General features: G+C 36.4%; 1 protein-coding gene across 2 annotated transcripts in view; it reads right to left on the reverse strand.

Annotated features, from left to right (window-relative positions):
• Window positions 1-1,009: 1,009 nt before the first annotated feature.
• Window positions 1,010-20,247, reverse strand: part of PAXIP1 (PAX interacting protein 1) — a 33,088-nt gene continuing 13,850 nt past the window's right edge. The window contains exons 6-21 of one of the 2 annotated variants that reach the window (XM_086741850.1): window positions 17,800-18,444; window positions 14,167-14,893; window positions 13,249-13,343; window positions 12,203-12,298; window positions 11,729-11,866; window positions 10,376-10,497; window positions 9,636-9,820; window positions 9,458-9,501; window positions 7,148-7,215; window positions 6,669-6,771; window positions 5,303-5,471; window positions 3,494-3,594; window positions 2,975-3,109; window positions 2,816-2,891; window positions 2,219-2,279; window positions 1,010-1,482 (exon numbers count right to left, since the gene is read on the reverse strand). In XM_086741850.1, coding sequence (XP_086597976.1) covers window positions 1,479-1,482; window positions 2,219-2,279; window positions 2,816-2,891; window positions 2,975-3,109; window positions 3,494-3,594; window positions 5,303-5,471; window positions 6,669-6,771; window positions 7,148-7,215; window positions 9,458-9,501; window positions 9,636-9,820; window positions 10,376-10,497; window positions 11,729-11,866; window positions 12,203-12,298; window positions 13,249-13,343; window positions 14,167-14,893; window positions 17,800-18,444 — 2,769 coding nt within the window. In that variant the 3' untranslated portion in view covers window positions 1,010-1,478. Of the gene's footprint in view, window positions 1,495-2,218; window positions 2,280-2,815; window positions 2,892-2,974; window positions 3,110-3,493; window positions 3,595-5,302; window positions 5,472-6,668; window positions 6,772-7,147; window positions 7,216-9,457; window positions 9,502-9,635; window positions 9,821-10,375; window positions 10,498-11,728; window positions 11,867-12,202; window positions 12,299-13,248; window positions 13,344-14,166; window positions 14,894-17,799; window positions 18,445-20,247 lie in introns of both variants that reach the window. The other variant, XM_086741849.1, reaches the window with a different exon arrangement.

The following is a 20,247-nucleotide window of genomic DNA, read 5'->3' on the forward strand; positions in this document are numbered from 1 at the left end:
TTACCATTCTTGTTATCATCATGTAGCCCCTTACTGCTTACAAGAGAAACACCAAATACAAGAATAAATCAGGACAGCTGAGGAACCCTGACCAGCAGTAGCAGGCAACCGGCACAGTACTGACCTCCGTGGGACTTCACTCATCTTAAAATTTACTCCCATCATGTTCTTACAGCTTGAACTAGTGATTCGCTTAAGCATTTTGTTGAAGTGAGGTGTGGGAAGAAAGGCAACAGAAATAGTGGTCAAGTATCAGGTGGATTTACCTTTTAAACCACAGCACAGAAGAGAAATTTGAAATTACTCATTTCTCTGTAGAAAGCCTTGCATAAGCTAAGAATAGCAGCTTACCTCAGTTTAATGATACTGTATTTGTAAAAGCTTGCCTGCAAAATGGTTCTGCATAAAAATACAAAATATTTGGGAAAAAATAGCATGATAAGGTATTATTTAAAGTGGGTTTTTTTTTAATCTTGTATTTTGAATTGTTCTGTGAGTGGTTCACAAGGTGCTATGATACACTTGATGCCACACAGACAAATGGACATCTGCAATCCCCAATCAGAGTCTAACGGCTTGCTGATCAAAGAATAAATGCTTTTAGGAAGACTCTTTCATCTACTAGAATCTAAACCAATGAAAATGGTAAAGTCAGATTATTAGAACTGTGTATGTATTAGGAAATACAACTGAATATAGATTTGGGAGACTAGTTTTTAATATTTATTTAGCAAAACTCACTATACAAACAAAAGTTATCACAACAGAGTAATATGTGAGTTTATAGTTTCTCCTTCCTTCAAGCTATATTTTTTTTGTTGCAGTAAAAACAAATATATACATTTACAACTATTTCCCCTTAAAACACTGGGATTTCATATATGAAAACATACCTGGTAAAATAAGCTTCAAATAATTTTACATTGCTTGGAAAAAGACTTGAGTAATTTACTCTTACCTGAGTGCCATTGTTGCACAGTATTCAAAAAAATGAACCACCACTAAAATATAGAATTAAACATTTAAAAGTACATTTATTTAAAATGTGGGCAAAATATCAATATAAAAGAAAATAGAGTATAAGAAATAAAAATAAAGTACAAAACATTTTCATCTTCAACATCCATAATTTAATAGATAGCAAGCCCTTTTATTTTTACACCCAAATTACACTTGTGGCTGAAGTACCATCATTTACGTTAAAATGTTTAAAAACGCGTTAATCATGATAGCTAAAGTGGGCTCTTTTAAAACGGTAGTATAATACAAAACATAGTAAATTATGTTTCCATAATAAAATTACACATCCTAAAAAAGATGCAGTTTATTTTTGCTTTCCTGCTTTAAACTGCTCATCATCCCTAGGAAAACAGCTGGAAAACAGCATCCACAGGAAGTTTTAGTTGCTTTGTACAACGGCTGAACAGCTAGATTTAATGCTCCAAGGATTCCGAAGCAGTAAGGCATTTTACTATCCATCAAGTAAATTTATACGTATGTTTGTTAAGAAAGAACAACTTTAAGAAATGACTGCAAAATAGAACTTTTATACAAAACATACATAAAGACATAGAACGGTTACTGGTCCCTACACTGCGTTTATCAAACAGGGTTTATAATCATAGAATCATAGAATGGTTAGGGTTGGAAGGGACCTTCAAAGGTCATCTAGTCCAACCCCCCTGCAAGGAGCAGGGACATCCCCGACTAGATCAGGTTGCTCAGAGCCTCATCCAGCCTGGCCTTGAACGTTTCCAGGGATGGGGCCTCCACCACCTTTCTGGGCAACCTGTTCCAGTGTTCTATAACTCGCATTGTAAAAAATTTTTTCCTAATTTCCAATCTAAATCTACCCCCCACTATTTTAAAACCATTACTAATCTAATTACTTAATCTTCTTCAGTAAAAAGCTATTTTCCTCATCTGCAAGTAACTCGTGACACATATTTTCCTTAGTGACAAGTTTTTTCTCCTGTTGCTTAATATTCTACTACCATTGCATTTCGACAATCCTGCCTCACACCTCCCCCAAAGTATTTTCTATCAAAAAGGATTCCACTTTGAATTCAAGCTGTGTTTCTAGCTGTTAAACTACCCTCCTATCAAGTAAACGCTACACATCCCAAAAAATTTACAAATAATTAGCTCCTAATTAAGAAAAACTTTTAGTAAAGCACACTTCCCTAGGCAATGGGCAGCCTTTACATGAAAAGGATATGATTCATAATCCAGTGTTTGAGTAAGTACTCCAGTCAGGACAAACTCAGCATTGTGGACATCTGGAAATATCAAAAACATGCATGCAGTTTACACCCCACAAAGACATTCTTCCTCATTCTGCACGCACGTCAGGAGAGGCCATTCTGACCCTTCCTGCTCTTCACACAAAGGCATAAGGGAGCATTGCTCCACCACTACCACTGCCCTACCTACTGTTACCCATCACACACTTCACTAGATTTCCCTGTGTACATCTCTGTTCGAAAATACAGCATGAAGCAAAACCAGCTGAAGTGAAAAACCCCAAATCTTTAACTAACTTGATGAATACACAGACCGTAGATGCCTCAGGCAGGAGAGAAGCTCCAAGTTCAAGCCTACTCTTCCAGAGATTTATGTTGACCTGGCTATAAAATACCTCTATTAGAAATATTTAGCAAACAGCTGGCTCACATTTCTCCATGGTTTGCAGCACAGACTATGTATTCCTCTGAAAGCTTCAAAATATGTCTGTACTTGTAAAATAATGATAATTTTTCAAATACATCAAAATAACAGCTGTACTGTTCAGATTACATTGATAGCTTATACATACCTATGCCTCTTGCGAAATATTCTCGACATAAATGAAGGTCATTTTCACAGGAAATCAGTATTATCTCTGGCAAACTCTAAAGGAAAGAAACTAATCGTAAGCTCAGAATAACACAGCAATATATTACCAGTAAATTTTAGAATGCAACACTTTACACACTTTATTCTGCTTATGCTCCATGAGTTTTCGAAAAGAAGGTTGTTTAGATAATACTTTTCCTCCTGCGCATTCCACAATAGCTTTCATGGTGGAAAGACTGGGACAAATTCCAGGCGTAATGTAAAAATATTTTCCCTAAAGAGAGAAAAGAAAGAATAAGAAAAAACATTATTTGGTTAACCGATTTCTGGAACACATTGAGTTTTATTATCGTGTGACTCTTCTCTTATACAATCATAGGGCAGGCTTTGTAAGCTGATATTAGGTATCACAGCTTACGGCAACAAATTCATAAGCTCATGAGTTGTCCTTAATTACAACGGTGCTCCTTGCTTCTTCAAGCAAAGGGATGTCTCAAGTGTTGCAAAAGAAAATGAAGTAAAAAATTAAATTTATAACAAATGTTTCACATTATACGCTACGTTTTACTGCCCTCAGCTATAAAACGTGGTCCCAGTGCTAAAAAAAAAAATAGGATGAAAAGCTCCAAGTACTTAAATGCCGTTTCAAACTGCATACCTTGAACAGTGGAGCTACTTGTGCTCTCTTCAGAGACTCCTCTAAACTGAAGCAGAAGAGCACCTCAGCTTCAGCATCTCTGAGCACAAAGTTCTGCTCATCTGGAAAAGAAAGACTGACGATGTCAAAACACAAAAACACCCACGTAATCCAGGATGTAATGTGATCAGAAAAATCCTGGTAGCAGGGTGGCTCTAAATGGTAAACACCTACTACATTTCACATTATTATCATATCTCCTTTTATTAGGCCTCTTACAAGGATGACCCACAATTACTTGGAGAATAAAATTGTGTGTATATATTACACTTGTGTATCTAGCAACAACCACTGTCCTATAAAGTCTCTTTCTAACCTACTGGAGGAACTTGCAAACTTTTATTTGTTGATTCTCTTAAAAAAAAGGAGAAGAACAATCAAGTTTAAGTTCAATTCTCTGTGACAATCTATGTGAGTCCAGAAGCTGTCTTCAGCTCTTCATGCAGCCTTAACAGAGCAAACTTTCCATCTGTTTCCCTTGTCCTGTTAATCAGCTGATATTTTTTGGTTTTTTTATTAGGGATGGAATTTCAGTCTTAACTTCATCTTTCCACAAAAAGATATGGCAAACATATTTCTAAATCAGATTTAATTCAAAATACCCAAGAAAAAAAAAATATGGAGAACAAATTTGTCTTTCCAAGGACAGTTTTGACAACCTGCAAGACCTTCCGTAAAACAAAGACAACGAGTAGGACAATTTTTCTAAACAACTGCCATATTTTCCATCATTGTACTGGGTACAAAAGTGAGGGCAGCCCATTAGCTACAAATCGACTAAATTCCAGTAGACAAGTAAATTACTTCAAGTACTAGATCAAAACAGTCATCCTTCTAAATCCCCAGACTTTATCATCTAATAGCTTTCAAATGGATTGATTTCTCAGTTCACTGATGCTGAACCAAGCAAGTTGCCTTCTCCAGATTTATTTTCAAAAGTTTGCTGGTTTCTTGGTTAATTATCCATAGATTTAAGTCTGTGTGATGGTTAGGCAATGGCAATGTTATGTACTTGCTCCTTACAAACAAATTATATAAAAAGTATTCAACAATCATAAAACAAATAACCAGCTTTTAAGAAGATTTTCTTCAGATCCAACATCCTTGTCCAACAGACCAAAACCATCTATTTTGTTATTTTCAGCTGTCAACAGAAAAACAGTGTAAACAGGAAGTTGGTATCTTCCAACACAGTTAAGTACTAGACTAATTAACTTTAATTATGCATTGTTGTATGTATTTCCAACAGTGGCTTAGTGCTTTACAAATTGCATTTTAGAAAAATGATTGAAACCAAAAGCATTTGGGGCTTAAAACATAAGGTAAATGCCTATATGAGAAAGAAATACAATGCTTAACAACATCTACTTTAAAAGTATTTTTTTTACTTCAAAGAAACTGTATTAAATCAGATGAAAACTAATGAAACAAAATGTTTCACTGAAAGAGAACTTAATACAAAAAAATTACATCATTTTTTTCTTATGACAGCTTTCTTTAAGGATACCAACATAACCTTCTACCTCAAGTGAATACAAACTAGCTGCTAGTGTAATTGTTTACATATAACACGAATTGTGAACTATCCTAGTCAGATTTGCCGTAGACTTAATCTCTGCTTTCAAAAACTGAACTCTAGAAAACTGGCACGAGACACAAAAGTCAGAAGTCAAAACAACAAAGCGTATTTAAACGCGCATGCTGTCTTTGCACACTTAAGTGAACAAACCGTATGCTTACTACAATCAAGTTGATATTGGTTTAACTTACCAACAAACTTCTGGCATTTGAAACACTCTTCTAACCACTCTGGAGTGACTATGTGCTTGACTACAGAAATTGCTGTCAGGAACTTGACAGTTCGGGTTACTTTGCTGGCAATCAGATGGGTACATTTCTGGGCAGATTCTGCTACTTCACCTCCAAGGATATACAGTTTCTGGAAGTTGTACAAAACACAAATCAGAACGGAATAGTCCTTTAAAAATTGGAGGGAAAAAATGAAGAACTGTAACATCACCATCAAACTAAGCTCCTAATGAAACAGTAAATGTAGGAGATTTCTGTATTGCAGTCATTCCTACAGCTGATAAATTCTGACAGAATTTACAGCCATCAAAAATCCAGGTATTTCCAGACAAAAATTTCATCTGGCAACAGAAAGCCACATGCAGCTGCTACAGTTTTTTGGTTTTGAGTTGTGGGTTTTTTAAGCAAGGAAATAACTGTAAGAAACATACCGAAATCTTTTTAAAGTGAAAACTGCTATTAAATTTAAGTAAGCAGAAAATCTCGTAATTTTGCTCTCTTCTATGGAAGGTATAATATACACTGCAGCTACAAGTAACCTTAAATTTGCTAGTCTTTTCTACAAAAAGAAAAGCATCTCATGAAAAACATGTTCTTTAAATGCAACAGTTCCATAGATATTTTTCATGGTACTGAGCAACTATCCTTTCTTCCTTGGCTTGAACTACCAAACCCAAACTAACCCACCACAGTTGCTATCTTGTCAGTTAAAATACAAATCATTATCTGAAGGGATTAGTAATACAACTAATCAAGTGGAGAGGCATATCAAATTATCATAGGTGTAAGTTACAAATAAAGAGTGCTTTCTCCCATAAAAATTTAAAGAATGGAAAAAATATTTGGACAACTTTTGTATCTACATGCCATAGATTTCTGATTTTCTTTGACAAGCATTTTTTACCAACAAATAAAAATTCCACTAATACACTTAAGTATAAATATCAAACTAGGGTGATTTTATTACTTCAGTCCTCAGAGTCATGAGTGTAGGAAGGCCTACTAGGTGTATTTAAAAACTCTATCTGAATTTAGAAACCCTATCTGAAGTTTCCTGATTTAAAAACAAGTGTGGAGGGAATTTTCTCACTTTTAAAACAATTGTATGGAAAAAAAAAAAAAACCAAGAAGCACACAAGTCTGAAGTAGTTAACTGAAGTAGAACAGTTACCAAATAAAACTAATTTCACATAAATCTACACTCTAACCTCAGGCCCAGTAAGTATCCACTAGATGCATGCTAATCAAGTCTTAGATAGCAAAAATCCAACATCAGAAGTTACCAGATGTTTCAATGTAGTTCACAAGAGATAAGCAGGAAACTCACCTTAATGTACTGCTGAACTTGCATAGGTTCGAATCCTGTGAAGAGCACCATTGGTGTCAATTCTGGGGTGAGTTTTTTAGTAGGTGGTGGCAGGTCTTCAATCCTACAAAATACATTAAATACAGCAGAATGTAGAGTTTGGGCCCAAAGTTTTAAAATAATAATAATAATATTACAACTAGACAAGCATACTCTTGCAACTTTTACCAATGAAAGTACTCAGATGAACGAGAGTTAGGCAAGATCAACGTTCTTCTGAAGAAAAAATGTACTTCCTAAGAACAGGACATAATTTTGTTTCTGTTCTCTGCCAATTCTCTTGCTACTTCTTGCATATTGCTAGCTACTCCTGTCAGTTGAGTAGCTAGCAATATGCAGAAACCATTGGTAGTTATTTTAATTCGTAGGGCACAGGATGGAACTTTTTCTGTAGAAAAGTAAATTAAGGACCACCAGTACTGATTGCTCGCTATTCTTACCTTGCTCTTTTGGAAGACGGCTGAAGACTGGATTCATTTTGCTTTGGTTTCAAAGGCAACCTCACACCCTGAAATAAGATCATCTACATGTTTATATCTGAATTGAGCAGGGAAACCAACTTCTATTCTGAAAGATGAGAACTATACACCAATATTCTGAAACTATATTTAAGAAAATTAAACACAAATGAAAAAGACATGCTACTGAATGCATCCTGGTGTACCTATTGCTTACACAACTGGCAGAAGAGCAAAGCTGAGCATTTACCACAGCTTCTCCGTAAAGTCATGTGAACATCAGATAAAATGCTGTGGCACTTTTTTTTCATTTCAATAAGGCTGATAATCATCAATGGAAATCCCAAATAATTGAGAGACTGAAAAACTTGTCCATGAAGACTCCAATATTCTTCCAGGTGCTTAAATATCAACAGAAAACACTGACACCTGTGTTTTAAACACTCCTGACTACATAAACAGAGGCTCCAGTGGATGCTCAGGCACTCAGTAGATAAGACACTCCTGCCTCCCCAGTACTAGGTCAGCCACTAGAGCATCTGCCCAGGAGGAGAGAAACGTAGCTTTTAGGCTCTCCCTGGCCTGAGTAACTTAAAACCACAGCTATCACTTGCAGGAGTGTGTGACATCTATTCCTTTTTAACCTTCAAATCTACACCTGAAATACAATGAGGAATGCTTGAGGAACACGACCAGAAAGACAGGCAGCATTATTCCAGCCTCACTGTGAGGGCGGTCCTTTGGGAGGAACAGGACACAGGGGTTTGTTCCCTGCTCTCAGGGATAGACAATCACTAGGTAAGAGTAGCTGTAAAGAAAAGCACATGCGCTCACTTTCTGATAGACATTTCAACTATGAAAATGCAAAAGGCAGATGTCACCAACACCATCTGACAGACAGCTGACCTCAGAAGAGGATCCCATACGTTAAATCCCAAGACAAATAGAAATGCCTACTTTGAAGGCAGTGAAGTACCTTGCCTGGCACTTCCACGTGCCTGGCATTTTCTATTACAAAATCATATTCTTCGTATGTGGGGAGCTGGACAAGACTACCTACAGAAGTCCCTTTTGATGTAAGTTACAAGACTCTCACTTCACAAGGGCAAGAAGGGTCCCCATATAGTAAGTACAGAAAGGGAGGTACTAAATCAGGCTTTCTGACCCCTAAGTTCTCTCCTTTCGCTACCTAAGACAGAACACGGACCACCACTGGCCTGACTGAGTCACACAAAGAAGACACACGTCCAGTTCTAGGATGAGCTCAACTGCAGTGTGGACACAAAGGCAGTGGTAACAAACCCAAAACTTAGTTACAAGCTATTTTAAATACTAATCGTGCATATTGAATCTCTCCAAGGACTTTTATCTTGCCACTAGTAGAATGCATCCTTCTTCAGGAAATTATGAAGTATACAAATTTTTAAAGGCAGTTAAGTTTCCTAAAAATTAGTTTCCTATGGACCCACAAAACAACTCCACAGGGCTCTGTAAGTAGAACACTTCAAACTTATGGCCAGAGATACAGTAGTGGCTATTTCTAGAGCTGAAAAGTATTACAACAACAAATAATGCTCAGACCACATTTAAAGTATTAGTACAAATTAAGTTACAACAGTTACTAAGTTCCTTTTTTTCTGGAGAGTATACAAAACAACTGAGGTAAGACGTGATCCAGAAACAAGAGGCATGGCAGAACATTTTTGTGCAATATAAAATGTTAGCTGACAGTTAATTCAGAACAAGGAAACAGTTCAGAAGTAAGTTGCAGTTTCCACCTCAGCTCTTCCACCTGCCTCATGTATCGCATGTTTCACAGAACACGCTACACGACAAAAACTAAATGGTTTGTATCTTTTTTAAGGTACATTCTTCATATCCTTACTGTTGTTCATTTACACTGCTGTTATTTCCAAGGTTTTCAAATACTCTTGATTTTTGGTGGTCTGTGTTAAAACCCTTACGTGGCCTGAGGTTCAGATAGTGTTAGCTACCGACAAAAAATACTAACCCCTTTCTAAATGTCTGATGTAAAAACTGAAGAGTGAAGCACTAGCCCAAGATGTCTCAAAACTAACTTGATTTTGTATATCACACTGCAATTTCTTAGTTCTGGAAAAGATTATTTTGCAGATGTCTCTAAATAAAATAAAGAGAACACACGCAGGAAGTAGAGCCAGGAGGTTCAGTGTGGGTCTGGGTAAGTCCCTCTGGCATGCTGCTCATACCATACAAGCATGTGCTCACACGTTAAAAACTCTAAAAAGTAATCTTGTAAAACCATCAACATACCATTAGAAGTTCTGGTGATACCTTTAATGGGACTCTCCAAGCATCTATGAAATGAAGAACAAAACAAAAATGAAACCATTGCAAAGTTATTATTAACAGAAGACACATGCTTTTAATGATTAAACAGGTACATATAGAAATGCTACAGAATACAGGATTTTGAGATTGAAACTCTTACCCAGAAGGTTTAGAACTAGGTGCTGACTAGGAGAAAGTGGATCTTGAAGACTGAATACTGTATACCGACTGTGCTGTATCTGCCGTAAAGCTTCAAAATTTCCTAGCAGTATGTCACAGAGCCATTGCGCATTTACACACGGTATTCTCCACTCTTTAGCTTTCTCATACTTCAAGCCACTGGGCCTTGAGATGAAAAAGAATATGTATTTTGATGAAATAGGTAAAAAAGCATTTTCTAGTAACAAGCTAAAATACGAATATTTCTGTGTTGACCTATTATCTATTTTAACCATGACAAAGTAGATACTCTGAAAAAACACTTTTGCTTTTACATGCTAGAACAAGTCAAGTAGGGGAGTATTTCTGCCCCAAAAGGAATCAAGTTAGACCTGGATTTAACTTAGTTCTCCCTCCCCCAATGTTTTAAAACAATTATTTAAAAATATATATTTTACTTAGAGATGATGTAACAGTCAGCATCACTTATGAAATACCATAAAACACTGGAATTAGAAACGACTTTTCTTTTGCCTGTCTTCAGAAGGCCAAATTTATCATTTAACAGTGTGCAGTAGTTCAGTGTAAGAAACAACATCACGAATTTACTGCTATCAAATCCCAAAATTGTTTAAAACTAACATTCTTAGAATGAGATGTAATTAGCACCTTATGTTAAGAAAAGCACTAAGTGGCAACAGGAAACTGAGAACGTGAGCATTGTGGAGATAACCCACTTACTCTTTACAGATGAGAACAGTATTGCTGCGACACAGATAGCCCGTGTATTTGGCACCTGCTAGGTAGGCCATTAGCTTGAGGTCATCTCTGTCACTATCAACAAATCCTGTCACAGAGATTATCTACAGATAGAAAGAGAGAGTTACAAATAACTGAACATAGACACTACTTACAAAACACTCCTGTTGGAAATATTCTCTGTTATTAACTTTTCTACATTACAGTGAAATATACAGTATCATAACTATGGCATAAAGGCACTCTTCTCATTTACAAAGACTACAGTTTAACTATGAAAGACCTCACAGCTAGTATTCTTCTCACACGTCTCACCTCTTTCTTCTGCTGGTGTTTATATTCAGGGAGACAGAAAAATGTTTATACTTACTTCCCCTAGTCTACTTTGAAAAACATACTGAACCCTCTGCTCTGCCACACCATGAAGCCAAATAAACTGTGCCGGCTGATCACAGGTGGCAAACTGTAATTCCACCTCTTCCTTTCTCAGCCTTAGTCTTGTCAAGTTTTATTTTTTGCCATTCTCTTCTTTAATTTAGGAAAAGGCAACGGCAATTTTGTTGTTGATAATAAACTACATTTATTACATTACATATTACATTTACTAACCACTGTGTTCACATGCATACTGCTATATTCCAATTTTCCCAAACCTGTATTTCTTTCTACGTCTTTCAGAACAGGGTAGTATTAAGGTTGTCATCCTGTATGTCTGCATCCAGCACAAAGAAATCCGACACCAAGACACACTTTGGCATCTTGGTTTAAGTTGCACGGTGTATTTCAAGATGCATCTGATTCAACTGCAAGCTGAATCTTTCAACCTCACAAAATTCAGCTTCCCGGGTACTTCTCATTGCACAGGCTACTGGAACTGTGAGCTCCTACTCTCTGACTAATAGCACAGGCTTTATTTTCTGATATTTGCTAGGTATTTTCTCAGAAAAAGTAAAAATCTCAAAAAATCCCCTCAAAATATTGGGTTATGGTAAAGGAAGCATATACTGTTGGTCAAAACATAGGTGTCTTTGATTCCTGTCATCTTGGTATGTGTAACTCACGTAATCTTTGCACCTCGGCTTCTCTTGGTAAGAGAATAATTCACAAACACAGGTGTTAATCTTCAACACTCAGAACTCAGTAAGACTTGCAAAGCACTCTGAGTCACATGGTAGTACACACCACATCAACACGGGACCTTGAGATTAATAGAAGCTTTTCCTCCAAGACAAAAGAAATGTGTACTTTGCCTTGAGTATGCACTTTCTGGCTATATTTTAATATGGCTCACGTAATGAACCAAGTATTTGTTAGAAGTAAGCTTTTTCTTCTTACATGTTGAGAGCATGGCTTTCCTCCTGGTGGAAATGCCACTGGAAAATGAAGGGCTCGATGAGGTGGCACCATTTTTTTCTTCTTCAAGATTGAGTTCAGCCAATGTGCTGTAATGCATCTCTTCCTTTCTCTTAAAGCCTGTGAATACATGCATAAACAGGTTTTAAAAATCAAAATACATCTTTATTTTAAACTTTTTCTATAATACAAAGCTTCTATTTTAATAGTTTGGTTTTTCTCTACTTTTTCAGGATCCTTCTTCTCATAGCATCTTGCTCAGTGTTCTCCAGAATAAATCTACTACATGTATTATGAAAGTTTGTTATGCTATAAGCCACAAATCATAAAAAGGTGTTATCATGAAAAACTTTAATTTTATACTTACAATCTAAGCACAAAGTACACACTAAAAAGCCCTACCTTTCCAGTAATAAAATTAAAGCATGCATGAATACACATCACTAGTTTGCTTACCTGACCGTACATGTTACTGACTTGGCTTTCACAAAGAAGATGTGTACATCTGCTTGTAAGGGTAGGGTCCACCGTCCCACCATGCGCTTGAATGATCTGGTAAGAGAACAAATCCAAAACTTCTAACATATATAACAATTTTAAAATTACCCTAAGAAACAAGCAGTCTTAAATTCAAAGTCTACTCTTTAGGACACTGCTACCGTTAGCACCATTTCACTGAAGAGTTACCCCCCCTCAAAAAGGTTCGTTACCTAGCTTTAAAATACTTTTGAAAAAAAAAATGGAGAAAATAAAATCAAATATGACCTTTTTACTGAGCTACAAAAATTAAATAATAAAAAAAACAAATAAAGATATATAAACAAAAATAACCCTTCTCAAGATTTTTATTTTTGCAGTATAACTATTAAACAATTTTTCATGAACCATTCAATTCTATCTCAGCAATAAACACAAGTGCTGTTAAAAATGTCAACAGCTTACTTGATTATGCAAAATTGTAGGGAAAATTCAACTACAAAATCCATCAGAAGTTTCTGAAGAACATCAAAGTCCTCTCATTTAGGAAAGGATACAATCAGATTTTTCTGAAAAATAGAAGTTGGCAAAAAATAGAAACACTCTGTTCCTCCATCTTATTCACTCAGGTGGATACCTCACAGCCTATTAAATGCCAAAGTTATATGTAAAAAACCCCTCTCTTTATACAATCAAGTTATAGATAGATAGCAATGCAATATTACATTTGCTGCACTACAGTTGCCCGATTAAAAGCATAAATAGTCAGGAAATAGTTCAGGCTATAACTTGTTTAGCTAATGTTCTGACCCAATTGAACCAGGCTGCACATCTAAAGCATTTTTATTACTTTTTCTGGTCAGCTGCAAGTGAATAATAGTTTTTAGGCTGTAACACACACATTACACAAAAAGACACCTAAAGAAAAGTGAACAGTGCTGAAATACTTCCAATCATTCTTTTTCTGATTCAGTTACTATGACATTATGTTATCATAGTTTTTAAAAATTAGAGCAGAATCTTACCCGTTTCCAGGTCGCTAACAGTTGTTTGTCAGACATCTGTTCTGGGTAATCAGCAATTGCAAAAACACAGCCCAGCAGGAAATACTCTTCTGGAACTGGAATAGTTCGGCACATAAAAGAACAGAAAATTAAATACTTACACGTCTGAAGAGTTCATCTCAGAACATATTTACTACAGTAATCTTTCCTATTACTAGGTTATAAACTTCATTCAATTTTGAAGTACATTTTTCTTGGGAAAAGTAGGATCCAAAATTTCAAAGCTGACAGCCATGTCTAAAGGCACAGTTCAGCCCAGGGTTTGTTTTTGTTCTGGGCAGCTTTTTTCCTGGAGGAAGTGGGGCTAAAGGAGTACAAGGTACAAGGAGTACCAACAGGAAAACATAAGACAACAATTTACTCTTTTATATAGATGGGCTAGGAATAGTCAAAACAATCAAAAAGCTTTCAGTTCTACCAGCATGGACAGAATTCAAAGCAATGTACAACAACTTTCTATCTGATACCGAATCCTTATTAATTCACTAGTATTTCCAAAGTTTAAGCTGTCTTTCCAGTTGCTATCCTCTTTGAAAGGCTCCCCTCTTCCAAAGGAAAAAAAAAAATTAAAAATGTATGGCATGCCTAGACTAACACTGTTCTCACAGCATCATTTATATGCTAGTAGCATAAAGTATACATATGACAAGAGAAAGGTCTCAGTGCTCTCAGGCTTTTCAGATTTCTGGATCATCCTTAGATATAACTCAAACATATTTGCCTAAAAATTATTAAAATGGGTCCTGAGCCATGAATGGCATTTCTTAGTCTTACAGTCTCATACTGTAAACACTGCATTATTTTTTTATATTTTAACCCACATTACGCTGTGTCATTAGCCACTTTTTTTCCCAGAATCAGAAGGCAATAATTACTAACTCTCTGCTGCCGGATCGTGTCCAAAAAGCGGCTGCTGTTGCAGTTGTTGCTGTTGCTGCTGGTGGTGTTGTGGCTGCTGGGCTGCAACTTGATGCTGTAGTGCTTGAGATGTCTGAGTTAAGTGTTGTGTCGCCTGGTTCTGCATTTGCTGTTGCTGATGCTGTTGGTGTAATCGCTGCAAGTGCTGCTGCTGGAATTGCTGCTGCTGTATTTGTTGCTGCTGATGTTGCAGCTGCTGTTGTTGCAGATTCTGTTGCTGTAGCTGCTGCAACTGTTGCTGCTGTAGCTGCTGCTGCTGCAACTGGTGAAGTTGCTGTTGCAAAGCATGCTGCTGCTGGAACTGGAGCTGTTGCTGAGGCCGGTGTAGCTGCTGTTGCGCGTGTAGCTGCTGCTGTGGAAACTGAAGCTGCTGTTGTGCGAACTGGTGCTGCTGATGGACCTGCTGTTGCTGTTGTGAAAACTGATGAGGCTGTTGCTGTTGGAATGACTGCTGGGAAATCTGGGGTTGCGGCTGCTGCTGCTGCTGTTGTAGCTGCATAAGTTGTTGGGGTTGGAGGTGTAAAAGAGGATGGTGCTGTTGCTGCTGTGCTTGATGCGGCTGCTGTAATAAATGGGTCTCTGGTGTTAGTTTCACTTGACTAAACAGCACCGCATTTGGATGTCCCTGTTGGCTATGGTTTACTTGCTGTTCTAAACTTTTTGTAGGTGCTGAAAGTGATTGTAATATCTAGAAAACAAAGATTAGGTTTGTGACATTTTTGTTGTCATTCAATTTGAAAAATATTTAAAGAACTACTGGGAAAATACAGTTCTCAAAAGGTGAGAACTCTATGCTTAAATACATGGCGAGCTAAACAAAACTCTTTAACTGGTAACAGCAAAATGCAAAGACTGGACTTACACATAGAAAAGCGTGGAGCTACAATGGACTCCTATTATAAGGCAAGGCACATTTTAGCAAAATTTAAGATGAAACCCCATCCCTGCATTATTGATGGTATCTCCAACAGCATTATGACTATTCACACTGTATTAACAATTACATTGATCAATTCAGTTAACTGCAATACTCATTTTACAATCCTGTTGGCCCATTAAGTTCAGAGTTTAGTTCCATAGCCTTTTCTTCTTTAACTTAGAAGTTGCTAGTAATGCCTCTACTAATCAGTGCTGTTTGAAACATGGGAACTTAATGCAATCTTTCGTTCTTTTGAACCAATTCAGGAATATTTAGTTAGCTCTATTTTTTAATCTGAATCCCAAAATATAAAAAAAAACAGTGATCTGCTGAGCAGTAACAGTTTCTTGGGGAAAAAAAAAAACAAACTAATCAACCCATACTTAAGAATAAAAGATTTTAGGTTTATACAAAGTGCTAAAAATGGAGTTTAATTTCATTTTTAGATGTGTAACTCACTGTTAAGGAAAAAAATCACTTCACACTAAGCAGATGTAAGTTAGCAAGTGAATTTTTAAAGCATCATAAAAGGGAAAAATAGGCAAATTCCTAATATATTAGGAAGAGTTCTATATATTTATTAAAATATTTTAATATAAACTCCCTATTGAAAATTAGAAGGAGCAATAGGAAACTCTAGACTTGTCATTCATAAAATCTTTCAAACACAAAATCAGCTTTGGCGAATCCTGCAAAGCTTGTTTCCTTCACCCGCACTATTTCATCACACACACTGTAAACTTCAACGATGTATGTGAGCGAGAGGAACCAAAGCACATCACTAAAACACAAAGCCAATTAACTCTATCCTCTCAATGAGATGTCCATCAACTCCTCATCAGCAGTGGCTCAAGTGTTTTTTACAATGCACTTCAAGACATCTCGGGTTTCATCTAAGTAATTTTGATGTTGTTGGTATAGCGTACATTTACAACAACGATTACCAATGCATCACCCCTCACTGATGTCTGGTCAGCACCACATATAAACATTCTGTAACTGAAAATAACATACACAAAAAGAATGTTTCCGTGGCTCAGTATCAGGAGAGATCTTCATGCTGCTCTCCACAAAAAGTCCCAAAAGTCAAAATTACAGAAGCTTCAGGACATGCATTTCAAAACAAAGGGATAAAACTTTCCAAAGTATCCTAGGGCTATATTCAGAAAGTAATTTTGTATCTGCAAAATGCCTTATTATTACAGATCTTGCCATTCAGCAGAAATCTGAGGTTCAAATTAAAACATTAACTTTCCAAGACTGTACACCAAGACATGGCATCCACCCAAGACTGGTACCCAAGCAGGATACAAAGTACAATTTAACCTAGCCAGAGGGAAGTTATAAGGAAAAAGGTAGAGTTGGTGTTCCTCCCATTAGGAAACAGATTCACAATTCTAAGACACAAAGCTTTTCTCCACATGCTGGAGCTAGCACAGCAACCTACACAGCAGCCTGATACGCTACTTGAGCGCAGTCCTTGCACATCACAGTCAAGTCCCTAGTCTAACAGCCTTTTGGAGAACAAAGTCTAGCCGAAGCACGATACCACCAACTGCCCTGTAGCTCTATAAATATTACTTACAGAAAAAATAATTCCACAGGGACGCCACTAAAGAGCATTTGATAGTACAATGACTGGGTTGTAGATGTGGTGTTTCAGACATGAAAGCACTGGCCAACTTACAAGCACTGGCCGATCCACCAGGACTACGGCGGTTCTGCTCAGTCCTCACCCAGAAGTCTCAGTCCTTAAACAATTCAAAGCACTGAGAAGAGGAATCTAAAACTCAGTTTTAAAAGGAAGCCTGCATTTCCATTTCATATTCAGGAGTCATATAAACAACAAAGAACCAAAATTTCTGAGTGACTCCACTTTTTGTGTTTAAGTACTAGCTGTAAACTTCTACATTATTGAGGCACCTTTGACAGCTTTATCTTCAGATGAACATTCAAATAAATGCATCAGTACCATTATATAAGTAAAAGATATGTCTAACATTTATCAGCACCTACTTTTCTCATGTTCCCTTCCCATGAACATCTTAAATTTTTAATGCTGCATGTTATTCAAGTGTATGCTCACTCGCTTTTTATTTTCTTCTAAAAATAAATGCAATACAAAAGCTGCAATTATTTCAACTATACGAGTGGCATAAGAACTTGTAAATTAGGGCTTCTGCATCATAATCCTGACTATACTATATAACAACTTAATGATGCCCAGCAAAACAACATAGTATAGAACTGAACCTACTGTGAGAACAATCAATTTTACAGTTTTATGTGTTTATAGCACATAATTTCTTGCACTGAATAAAAAGCTTGAAGGGTATGAAATCAGGTTTCCTGAACTAGCAAATAATTTTAAACTAAGGATTATTTTTTTGCTCTTACCAAGAAATCAATACTGAAACTCTAAACCACGCTATAGTTAAACATAGCTTTACTATTCCACACATTTCTTCAAAATGTATTGTTACTTCTGTGAATCTGCTAGGAATGAAGTTACTGATTATGGTGAGGTTATTAATTTGGCCACAACTTCTAAGTAATATGGAGAACTTTTAATCCTTTGTACATTTAAAGAACAAGAACAGGAAACCGAAATTCCCGGATACAATAGTTCCTAAGAAAAAGTCCAATATCTTATAAATTAAAAATCCAACACTTACATGTGCTACATTTGACGGTCTATTAATCTGCTGAATATCAGCACTATTAGTAATATTCCTTAATGTCCGCACTGCTGGACTCCACGAAGTCATCATTTCCTGTCGATCAGAACTTTGGGTGCCTTGTACTGAAGCCATCAGATTGCCTCTCATATCCGGAGGCAAAATATTACCTGGCACAGGTGGGACATTGGCACATAAATTAATTAACCCAGAGTCTTTCCCTTGAGGCAACCTACGCTTTGCTGTAGATGCCTGTGGGACTTCAGCTGGTGTCCAATTCAAATTCCTTTCTTGCTTTTCTGGAGAGGAATCTGAAGAATCATCAAACATCAGTTCCCCTTTTGCCTTATCAGCAGTAGTAGATTTTGGTGAAAAAACTTGATCACCCAAAGGTGATCCTTCTCGAGAAGATGCTGGGCTTGATAATTTTTCATCAGTACTAGCTTCATTCTGAGACTCTTGTTCTTCATTTTCTGCTTCCTCCTCCTCTTCCTCCTCCTCCTCCTCTTCCTCCTCGTATATAATTAAACGAGGATGATAAGGAGTCTCTTCTTTTTTAGTCTTGTCAGCTATAGAATCCAGTACCCAGTCTGGCGTCACAATTTTAATGCTGTCTCGTTTAAAAGCACATTCATATTTTTCCTGGGGAGGAAAAAAAAATAAATTATTTAAAGACAAAAAATCCCAAATAACATTTTGGAGGAGCAGGGCTAGAGCATGGAGAGGCAGACCCCAAGAGGCTGTCCAGGAACAGAAAGGGATCTCTTCCAGAATCAACAGGACAAACTACACCGCTGTGTGTAACCACAAGTTCCAAGAGATTACAACAAAAACCTTCACATTTACAATATAAAGGACTCAGAAGGCACAACTGCAGAACATTAAATCTTACCTTGCAAAAACACCACTACCTAAATTCTTGTCAAATCCAAATCACCAAAGGATTTGAAAATCATGAAATCTGGTTCTGAAAAAGCCTTCAGAAATCCAGCAGCTAGGAACATTATAGTCAATACTAAGATGCAGCTGATTTTTAGGTGGACAGTAAGGTAAGTCTAAATACAGTTTATACTTATATTTTTTCAATTAAAAAAAAAAATTAAAAAAACCAACCCCAAAACACCACAAAAAAGCATTTAGGGAAAAAAAAAAAATCAGAATTTCACAATAAAGTAGACAAATATTTACAAGGTAATTACTGAAAAAAAATCCATTTTAGCAGGAATACAAATCAGAAACCGGTCGGATATTTGCCATATGCCTTCTCAGAAGCTGCAAACTGTAATGTTGCCCTCAACTTGAAAGTTATACTTCTGTTCAAATATTAGCTAAATCCATTTCAGTGAGAGGTTATGATACTGACAAAATAGAAAACTTTATCCCTCCCCCTCTCCTTATAATTTCATAATTTGAAGATATATACAAATAATAAGACTTTACTGTTTCCTTTCCTAATAAAGAGAAATAGACAGAGGATCAGTGCTCTGTTTATTCAAACATCCTCTCTGATTGAAACCCCTCACAAATATCAAGACAGTGGGAAAAAAGAGAAAGAAAAAAAAACTTTCTTTAGAAGAGTTGAAACTAATTTCAGGATCTAATATTTAAAAGTGATTGAACTGGGATTTTCTTTGTACGTCAAACAATATAAATTAACAACCAGCACATTCAGAGGAAATTAATTTAATTTAATGATTCTCTAGAGTTATTTCCTACAATGAAACTGTCATTCATACACAATAAAGAGATTACAGATGAAACCAAGTTTATTTGCAGATAGGAGTCTTCATTATTTCTTTGTGGTGAAAATTATTAAGAATCTTGTTTTATCATCTTGTATCTAGTCAAAGCAATCATTTAAGTTTTCACTAGTGTCAAAACTGTTCTCATTACAAACTGCTGCAGATTCCCTTGTAGCAGTATGTCAGAGCAGCAGGACTAGGAACATTTTAAGTAATCATCCTATAAAATTGTTCCCATTCAATGATCACGTAAATTAAGCAAGATATTTATTTTATCCTACAGATATAAAATGCCAATGCGTTTTCTTCAGTTTCTTGTCTGGTAAACTCAAGACAACATCCTTTGCTCTAAAAAGCTATGATTTAAGGCAACACTTCTTAAATGTGTATCATTGCCTTTTAAAAACACCATTTCAGGTAGCAAAGTTCTTCTTCCAAGCATTAAATTTTGTTGTGACGGACCAGACGTCTAGGGTGGTGTTCGGTACACCCTTCTAAAATACCCAAAAAAACCAAAACAACACCACTTCCCACCAAAAAAAAAAACCCTACAAAGGTTCTTATAGTTTTAAATGAAACAGGGAAGAAAAAGCAAGCATTTTCCATGTCCACATTTTCTCTTCTCCCAATGCCAGCCTATGTTTTATTCTAAAGCCCTTTCCTATGTATTGCATGCATAAGTTTATTGTCATCCTACTAGCGA

The sequence above is a fragment of the Chlamydotis macqueenii genome, chromosome 2 (genome assembly GCF_036417535.1).
Source record: "Chlamydotis macqueenii isolate bChlMac1 chromosome 2, bChlMac1.mat, whole genome shotgun sequence".
In the NCBI taxonomy this organism is placed as follows: domain Eukaryota; kingdom Metazoa; phylum Chordata; class Aves; order Otidiformes; family Otididae; genus Chlamydotis; species Chlamydotis macqueenii.